The sequence below is a fragment of the Gracilinanus agilis genome, chromosome 5 (genome assembly GCF_016433145.1).
Source record: "Gracilinanus agilis isolate LMUSP501 chromosome 5, AgileGrace, whole genome shotgun sequence".
Taxonomy (NCBI): Eukaryota; Metazoa; Chordata; class Mammalia; order Didelphimorphia; family Didelphidae; genus Gracilinanus; species Gracilinanus agilis.
The window spans coordinates 197,046,384-197,056,493 of NC_058134.1; the positions used below are offsets into that span (position 1 = coordinate 197,046,384).

At 44.7% G+C, this 10,110-nt stretch overlaps 1 protein-coding gene across 1 annotated transcript; it reads right to left on the bottom strand.

The window, feature by feature from the left end:
• Nucleotides 1–286: 286 nt before the first annotated feature.
• Nucleotides 287–1,859, bottom strand: LPAR5 (lysophosphatidic acid receptor 5). The gene has a single exon (XM_044678635.1). The coding sequence runs from the start codon at nt 1,785–1,787 to the stop codon at nt 678–680; it is 1,110 nt and encodes a 369-aa protein (XP_044534570.1). The 5' UTR covers nt 1,788–1,859; the 3' UTR covers nt 287–677.
• Nucleotides 1,860–10,110: the final 8,251 nt, after the last annotated feature.

Genomic DNA, 10,110 nt, shown 5'->3' on the forward strand with positions numbered 1-10,110 from the left:
GAGTTCTGGCTGAGGGATCATGGGCACGGAAAAGTTCTCCCTTGGGCCAGGTACATAAGCTGATCGGGTCACTGTTGTCCTTAAGGCAGAAGAAACATGGCTGGTTTTTTGTGATTTGGGTGTGGGTGAAAAGAGATTGTGAACTCCATAAGAGCTCCTGTACTTCACTTTTTAGCCCCAAGACAGCCCTGCCCTTGCCCCATGGCCCCACTTCAAAGCTCAGGGATGGATTCTTCTAGGGCACAAACCAAAAAGGAAATCGACTCTGTTGAAGAGGAGGACCGTTTTCTACTTCCGCTTTTATTAGTTAGTCCTTATGAGGACCCCGGCCCTCCAAAACAGAGGAAAGGGGTCCCGGCCCAACAGCCCAAGAACGCACCCTTGCAGAGAAATGTTCAGAGAGGAGACTCCCGGACAGATTGTTCACCTGGGGGGGGCTTCACGAGGGACCAAATTTAGAAGCAGATTATCCAGGTTTCCCTATTTTGGGACAGGGGCAAGCGGAAAGGACTTTTCTTCAAGCACTCTTTCTTCTTCATATCTCTTCTCTGTTCCTGGAAACGGGCTAAGACAGAAACCGGAGTCTGGGCACTGGATCCTCTCTCCGCCCTGCCGTGCAGTCTCATAAAGGGGATGAGAAGGGGAGGAAAGGAGGAAGTTCAGCCGGGGGTTTCTGCTCAGATGGCTGAATCCTTGATGGAGTGGTTGAAGGACTTCTCCAGAGGCGCAGGCGAGAGCAACTCCCGGTGAGAGGCATCTTCAGGATTGTCGGAGGCGGTCCCACTCGCCCGCTCGCCAGGTAGTCCAGGAGGCCTGCTGGCGGCTCTGGCTTTGACCCATCGTGTGGTTCCCAGGCCCCGAAGAGTGTTTCTGAAGCCCTCGGCACTGAAATAGTATACAAGGGGATCTAAGACACAGTTGGCACTGGCCAACAACACCATCACCACCAACACCTTGCGCACCCTGCTCTGGGCATCAGAGCTGGCATCTACTAGCTTCCCCCGAAGTAGTCCATACACAGCCAGGGTGGCATTGTAGGGCACAAAGCAAAAGAGGAAAATGACCAGGTTAGCCAGCAGAAGGCGCACTGTTTTCCTGCGGCGCTGGCTCCTGGTGGCATGGGGCCTGGCCAAAGTCCAGAAGACCCGACTGGAAGAGTAGACCATGGTTATCAAGGGCAGCATGAAACCCAGGCCTTCAGCCAGGAGTACCAGGGGCAGGAGCCCGCCCTGCCACAAGTTATCACTGAAGCTCTCAAAGCACAGGTTGACGGTGATGTTCTTATAATGGCAGGGAGAGGGGGAATGGACCCAAGCGGCAGGCACCGCAAACACCAGGATCAGGGCCCAGACCCCCAGGCAGAGCAGTCTGGCCACCATAGGCCGGCGGAGGTGGCGGAGCCTGAGCGGGTGAACAATCGCAACAAAGCGGTCCACGTTGATGAGGGCCAAGAAAATACAGCTGCCGTACATATTCATCTGGAAGGCAGCCCCTGCCGCCTGGCACAGGAGGTCTGGAAAGGGCCAGTAGTGGCGGGCATAGTAGGAGAGTCGTAGGGGCAAAGAGAGGGTAAAAAGCAGGTCACTGGCTGCCAGGTTACACATGTAGACGCTGACCACTGAGTGGACATGGAGGGCTCGGAGGAAAACCCAGAGTGCCAAGGCATTGAGGGGCAGACCGGCAGCAAGCACCAAGCTATAGCCTACCAGGTGTAGGCGGTGGTAAAAGCGGTAGTCGGGGCACATGCGGATAGTCTCATTGGTGGTGTTGGTCCACATCTCCTCCATAGGTGGGCTAAGCCGAGGACATCATCCCTCACGCTGGGCAGGAAGGGCCAGGTTCAAGAGAGAGCAAGGGTATGCCAGAATTTCCAGGGCTCCTCTTTTGTTATAAGGGAGACCTGAAATATGAGAGGAAGTCCACGTTCAGTAGCCAGAAAGGACATACATGTATATCTAGCATGCTGTACACCGTACCTGAGGGCAGGTCCAGGAGGCAGGGCTTCTTTCTACTTTTTCTTTTTCCAGGAAATCCTGAGACCATCCCACTACTTTTTCAGGTTAGCTTAAATCTGTACCCAGATATAAATGATTTGACTTCCCCCTTTTTCTAATTGAAAGTATACCTAAACCATCCTACTTCCCTTTTTCCCTCTCACTTTAAGCCAGTGTCTCTTTAACTCACGTCCACAGTCTTGTCCCTTATTTACGAAATCCTCTGAACACTTAAGTCCTCACTTTACACTCTCCTGGGTGGGTTAACAAACACTCTTTCCATTCAATCCCTCTGAAGTTTCTCCAACTGGATGGTAAGCTCTTGAGGGGGGCTCATCTTCCAGTTTCCATCGCTTCCTATTTCAGTAGTTCCAAATCTAGTGCTCTGCCCGTAGTGAGTCCTCCTTGGAATCTGCTGGTTAATCAACAGGTCACCACATTCTACATCCTGCCTCTTAACTGCAGCCTTTCACACTTACATCACCTATGTCACAAGTATGGAGAAGATTTGGTTTCTGAAAAACTTTGTATAAATCTGACCTTCCTTCCGATTTCTGTTCTGATTGGAGGGCTTTTTAGCTGCCTTTTTTATGCTACAACTGCAATATGTAACACTTTAAAGGTTTGATAACAATGGTAAAGTGCTCAGCACAATGCCTGGCGTTTAATAAGTGCTATATGAAGGTTAGCCATTATCATCACTATTATTAGCACAGAGCCTGGCATGTAGTAAGTGCTATCCAAATATTAGCAATTATTATTAATCTTATATTCTCCTTGGGTTTCCACAGGTCCTCCTCTCCCAAATATGAATGACTTGTAAACACAGTGCTTGGCACCTAGTAGGCACAATTAACAAATGCCAGTTGATGAGACTTGTAAATGAACTAGGGGAAACTACTATTTTAAAAGCAAAACTAACTTTACTCCCAATATAATTGGTGAAGCAAAACTAACAGCCCTCAATTGATATTTTTTTTTTGTCTATTGGAATTCTCCGAGTTTTCTGAGTTCTGCTTCTTTCCCAACCTCCCTGAATTCCTAGCTTCCCCATCCTTTTCTCTGACTTGATCAGTTCCTAGGCTGCAGTGGGGCAGGTGGGCATTGTGCCAAGCCAAATGGGAAAGAGAGGGAAAACTGCAATGAGTGGGGGGAGGAGAAGGGAATAGGTTAGGAGTGCTTGAAATTCCCCTGCTCTAACCCACACATCTGGTGAAAGAAGGCCCCAGATGTATGTACGGGGAGCGGGGTGGGCCAGGGAGCAGAGAGAGAACAGCTGCCCTAGATCATAGTGCTGGGGCCTCATCTCAGGAGACATATCTGAAACCACAAGAAAAGAAAGACATGCCAAGACCAAAGAATGAGCACACAAAGAGAGATAGATGCAGGCTAAGGAACAAGAGCAGGTATATTCCAGCTCATAAACCTAATAAAAAAAAAATATGTACCCATTAAACAGAGGACACGGAGAAGCTCAATTAGCAAGTTTTTATTGAGTATTTCCTCTGTACCCAGCTTTGTGCTAGAACCTCTAAGAGTCCTTACCCTGGCGGAGTTTACACACACACACACACACACACACACACACACACACACACACACACACACACACACGTACTCCTTCATATAAATATACCCAGAAAATAGAGCTGATAACATAACTTCCAGAGAAAGGAGATTTATACCCAGTTGGACACATTCACTCCTCTTGGGCAACTTCCTCCCCAAATCATCTACACAGATTCCAGCAGGCAGCAACTGTCCCTTTAAGCTCCCAGGCTCTCTCTCCCGCTTCCATCTCCCACCTTCAGGCCAGCCCCAGGGACCAGTGTCCTCACCTGTCCAGGAGGTCTCTGTGAGCCATCTCAGTGCCCTCTGAGCTGGGTTGGACTCTGCACATTGCTGAGATAAGAGAGGGGGTTGTCCTATAAAGCAGACAGGAAGTGTGAGGGAGATAGCACAGGCCGAAGAATTCCTCCATTCCACCTCATCTCCATTTGGTACCTTATTAGCCAATGGTTATTGGCTGGTATGGGAAGGAAGGAAGGAAGGAAAAGCAAAAAGACTTTCTGGGCTGAGCTGGGGAGCAAGATGTGTGTGTGTGTGTGTGTGTGTGTGTGTGTGTGTGTGTATTTCTCAAAGAGAAGTAGAAAATCCTTTTTCCAACTTCCTCATTTCTAACAAAAATGCCACTATCTCATCTCCCACTGGCACAAAAATCTCAGAGTCATCCTCTGGCTCCTTGGCTTCCTCTCCCCAAGTTCATAATGATCCCCTGCTATCCACAGGTTTCAGAAGGACTCCAGCCCTCCCATATCTCCAGGATTTATAGTCCTCTCTTCTACAACTTTCTGGATTTCAGTAGTTTGAGAAAATGCACACTTTCAAGTATTATGTAAATATAAATGGTCATAATTACATAATTAGCATATTATGGGAAGGATAAACATAGCCTATGATTGAATTCTGATTTTTCTAGTTCCATTCTGGATCGGTGGGGGTGGGGGGAGTATTATTCAAAAATTCTTCCCATCTTGACCACTTACTGGTACCTCATCACCTGACAGTTGGGAAATTCCTTAGTTTGCCAGTCCTCAAAGTCCTCTACTCTAGTAAATTGAACGGATTCCCTTTGGTTTAGGTTGAAAGGAATAATAGAAGATACACAGCTGCTTACCAACTCTGGCTGATGTTAACCGTATGCTATTCGTCTGGCCCCCTGAATATCCAGGTCTCTGGCACCCTGATGCTCTGGCTCCCAGGACTGACCCAGATTTTCTGTAAACTTTTGTTCCAACGATTCTGGAAAGCACCCACAAATCACATTCAGCCTCTTACTGTGGGCATGAAGAGCAAGGGTGATCCCTAAGAGGGGTCTACCAGGTTGATGGAGGTGGCCCTTTCCCTAGGGTAGAGAAATCCGTGGCTGGGAAAGGAATTTAGGGGGAAATGAGAGGCAAGGTGAAGCCGTGTAAAGTATGCTAAACCTGGAGTTTGACGACCTCGGTTCAGCTCTCTTACTTAGGATCTATGTGACTTTGGGCAAGTCATTTCACACCTCAATCTTGGTCTCCTCATTGTAAAATGAGGGGGTGGAATTAGATGGCCTCCAAGGTCCCTACTGGCTTTAGCTATATGAGTCTATTAAATGCATTGGTTGATCCTCAAGATTTTCTTGTTTCACTGATGGATGAATTTTTGGGAGTTGTAAAGAATTGGGAGAGAGTGAATCTAGCCATCTCTTTATACAGATAAGATACAGAAGATGTAATGTGCTCAAGGCCACACAACTAATTAAGATATGAATCAAGATTTGAACTCAGGTCTTCCTTATTCCCAGTGTGGTGTTTTATGCACTGCAGCAAATAGTTGACTTATAGTGAATCTCTAGGTCTAGGTTTCACATTATTTTCCCTAACCCAAGCCCAAATCTTCTGCTCTTTACAACCCACAATCCTGTTTTACTCTTTTTCTGCACTTCCTAACTTCCATTTATTTCTTTTTTATCATTCAAATAGCATTTTTTTTCATTCCACAGGAGTTTAGAACTAGCCTGAGCCCAGATTTTTTTTTTTTTAAAGGCAACAGAGTCTAGTAGAAAGAGGAACTTAGAGGATCTGAGTCTGAATCTTAGTTCTGCCACTCACTGTGTGACCTTGGTCAAGTCATTTAAACAAGTCTTTAAGCCTCAGTGTCCTCATCTGTAAAATGAGGGGTTTGGACAATATGATCACTTAGGTCTTTTCCAGAAAGAGTTTTTAACTATGCTGACCGCTCTGTTGGCTACCTTGGACATAGTCCATGGTGTAGCCTCCTGAGAATTGGCCTTATCTGCTTTCTGGATATTATATATACTTCCTAACTTTGCAACAGCTCCGGCAATAGATAATCAACCAAGAGGAATGACTATTTCGAGTTATAAAGTGTAACCTTTATGAGAATGTATTTGATATGATAGCCCTAGTAAATGTCAGGTCAGGTCAGGTCAGCCCACGCAAAAAACCCAGCTCAGTTCTCATCTCTTCTATGAAGCTTTCATTGACTTTCCTCTCCTTTGAACTTTTCTGGTTCCTCATGTTTTGGGGCACAGTTTATTTTTTTTATTATTTTTTTATATTTTGTTTTCTCAACTATATGTCACAATTTTCAACATGTACCTTCTGAAATTATAAGGTTCAAATTATCTCCCTTCCTCCCTTCCCTCCTCCTTCCTGGATATGGTAAGCAATTTTATCTGAGTTGCGCATGTATTATCATGCAAAACACACATCCGTGTTGGTCATTGTTATAAGAGAATACTCATGTAAAACCAAAACCCCAAAATAAAATACAAATAAACTAAAGTGAAAAGTAGTATGCTTTGATCAGCATTCTGTCACAGTTCTTTCTCTAGAGGTGGGTAGCATTTTTTGTCCTAAGTCTTTCAAAATTGTCCTCGATCACTGCATTGCTGTTAGTAGTAAAGTCTATCACATTTCATAGTTCCATGATGTTTCAGTTACTGTGTACCATGTTCTCCTGGTCCTGCTTATTTCACTCCACTGCAGTTCATGTAGTTCTTTCCAGCTTTTTCTGAAGTCATCCTGTTCATTTCTTACAGCACAATCATATTCTATCACCATCATATATCACAATTTGTTCAGCCTTTTCCCCAATGGAGGGACATTGGTTCAATTTCTTTTTTCTTTTTAGTATTTACTTTTACATATTTATTTAATTAATTAATTAAGGATATTTTCCTATGGTTCCATGATTCATGTTCTTTCCCTCCCCTTCTCCCATTCCCCTCCTGTAGCCAATGAGCAATTTCACTGGGTTTTACATGTGTCATTGATCAAGACTATTTCCATATTATTATTTGCACTAGGGGGATCACTTAGAGTCTACATCCCCAGTCATATCCCCATCGACCCATGTGATCAAGCAGTTGTTTGTCTTCTATGTTTCTACTCCCACAGTTCTTTCTCTGAATGTGGATAGCGATCTTTTTCATAGGTCCCTCAGAATTGTCCTGGATCCTGTTCAATTTCTATTTCTTTGCCACCACAAAGAGAACTGCTACAAATATTTCTGTACAGGTAAGACTTTTTAATCTCTTTGGGATGCAGACCTAGTAGTGATATTACTGGATCAGAAGGTATACACAGTTTTAAAGTCCTTTGGGGACAGTTTCAAATTGCCCTCCAGAAGGGTTGGATCAGTTCTTTTGTGCACAATCTAGCTAGCTCTCGACTCTCACATGGTTTCTTCCTTCCTGATATGAGTGAAAGTGAAAAGTCTTTCAAGTTGGACTATGCTCTTGGCAAATTATAGTGAAGAAAGGGAAGAGTTGGTGTCTAGAGAGGAATCCCAATGTTTCCATTTGTTACATAGCATGAGGCTATGTGTCCCTGAGATTTGTGAATTAGTCTGTGAATACCCAGGTTACCTAGTGTACTAGAAAGAGCAAAGAACTTAAATCTAGAAGATCTGAATTTGAGCTCTGTCATTTCCTTAGACTTGTGAGTATTAGATAAGTTTCTTTGCATCTCTAATCCTCAGTTTCCTCTATAAATTGGTTGATAATATTTATCTTACTTAGCTCATATGGTTGTCATGCAAAAAACACTTTGTAAATATGGTAAAGTAAGATATTAATGTGAAACATTGTGATTAATCTTTCTCTGGGTCTCCCTACTTATCCTCATATCTATAAGGTCAGAGTTCAAGAACAAAATGGCCAAAGTCTATGAAAAGGAACATAGACTGCAAAGAAAAGGGACTAACCTTCTGCATACACAAGATAGAAAACTGCCTTTGACAAGTGCCATAAAACCATGCCTGCTCCCAAATCTCTTCCTCATAACACCTCCTGATAAGCCATCTTTGGGTTGTCAGTGTTTCCCACGTTAGTAATTCTAGAGGGGTAGCAGGTTTTTATTAGATCACCCAGTAGATAAAGGGTCTTAGGGGAATAGAATAGACAAGTGAGTAAGGTTTTTCTTTAAAACCTTACTTTACATTTTAGAATCAATACTGTGTTTTAGTTCTAAGGCACAAGAGAGGTAAGGGCTAGGCAATGGAGATTGACTTGTCCAGGGTCACATAGCTAATAAGTATCAGAGGCCAGATTTGAACTCAAGACTTCCCTTTTCCAGGCCTGGCTCTCAATCCACTGAGCTACCTAGCTGCCCCCATCTTTTTTTGAAACCCTTACCTTCCATCTTAGGATCAATACTATGTATTGGTACCAATGCAGAAGGAGGGATAATATCTAGGCAGTGGGGGGTAAGTGACTCTCCTAGGGTCACACAGATAGGAAGTGTCTGAGGCCAGATTTGAACTCAGGATCTCCCCGTCTCTAGACTTGGCTCTCCAGCTACCTAGTTGCCCCCTACAAGTGAGCTCCCAGGGACAGGGAGATGGCAGGAAAGTGCCCAAGGACAGGGCACTAATCCAGGAAAATGGAGCTGGGTGGGGCAATGCTAGTGGAAAACACTGAGGACCCTGGGTATTAAGGAGAGCAGAGAAGTAGGGAGTTGGAAAAAGGGACTCAGAGGAACTATGTCGAGTTAAGAGACACAAGAGAGGAGTCCTGGGCCACCCAGAGGGCTTTCTATGGAGAAGTTTCCTGGATACAAGTCTCAAAACTTCTGGACTTTACAATTCACCTATGAATGGAAGTTTCTTTTTGAGTTGTATTTCCTTCAAACACATTCCCATAGTCCAGAGGCCATCATCACCTTCCCCGCTGGCTCATACCTAGGGGTGCTATGTGCATTACTATGGGGTTCAGCCCCTCTGCCCTTCTCCCCCCCCCCAGTGACGCCCCCATACCTGTATCTTCCACTGCTCTGCTGATTCCTGGAGCTTGCTTCCGCTGTCCTCTCCAAGCTAGGCTGGTAGGACCTGCTCTAGGGGCAGGTTTAAACACACCCACCCCAGCAGATCCTGGCATGTCCTTTTCCTGTTGCCAGCACATAACCGGTCCCAAGCAGTGGGGAGGGAGAGACAGCCACAGAGACATATTTAGATGCATACACAGGAATAGATATATGCACACACAGGAACAGATACATGCAAACAAAGGAATAGACACACACAGAAATAGATATGCACACATGCACCTGCCTCTCCTTGCCCATTTAACAATGCTTTTCCCCCGCCTTCAGATAACTCCTCCACATACACACTTCTTTTCTGGGAAGCCTTCCTGCCATCCCCACTTTGCAGACACCAAATGAATAATAACCATTGCTTTGGATTCTCTTTGCCATTGCCCTCACACCGTTCTTCCTCTGAGAGCGTCTCCTCCTTTCGTTGGATTTGTAAGATTTTTTTAGTACATGAGTAGGACTCACATCCACCCAGTGCCTCTTAGTCTGGTGGTATTCAGGAAATGTCAAAGGTTAATAAAAGGAGCCACACCAATATACACACAACTGAGGGCAGAACAACCATCCATTCAGGGTAAATATCAGGGCAGAGTTTCTTAGAGCAGGGCTTTCTCCTCCTTGGGAAAAGGGGTAAGAAATATGAACTCCTTGAAAATTAAATAGACCAATGTGCCTTTGCTCCTTGCTTCAGCTCCCATGGATTCAATTATCATCTTTATGTAAAAGATTCCTAGATATATTTATCTAGCCCATTCTCTCTATCCTGAGCTCCAGTTTTATATCTCTAGCTGCCTATCTGTATATTTCAAACCGGATGTTCCACAGGCACCTCAAACTCAACATGTCCAAAACGGAAGTCATAGCTTCCCTTTCAAACCCACAACTCAATCTATTGTTAATGTATGTCTCTGGAGAAAGAAAGAAAGAAAAAGAAAAAAGAAGGAAGGAAGAAGAGAAAGGAAGAAGAGAGAGAAAGAGAATGAAGGGAGAAAAGAAAGAGAAAGAGAGAGAAGGAAAGAAAGAAGGAAGGGAGGGAGGGAGAAAGGGAGGAAGAGAGAAAGAAGGAAGGGAGGGAGAGAGAAAGAAAGAAAGAAGGAAGAAAGAATGGAGAGAGGGAGGGAAGGAGGAAGGGGAAGGAAGAGAAAGGGAGAGGGAAAGAGAGAAAGATAAAGAAATGAAGGAAGGGAGAGAGGGAGAAAAAAAAGAGAGAAGGAAAGAAAGGAGAATGAAAAAGAAAAAAA

Coding starts and splice junctions, on each gene's coding strand:
- LPAR5 (XM_044678635.1), bottom strand. CDS start 1,787: ATGGAGGAGATGTGGACCAACACCACCAATGAGACTATCCGCATGTGC.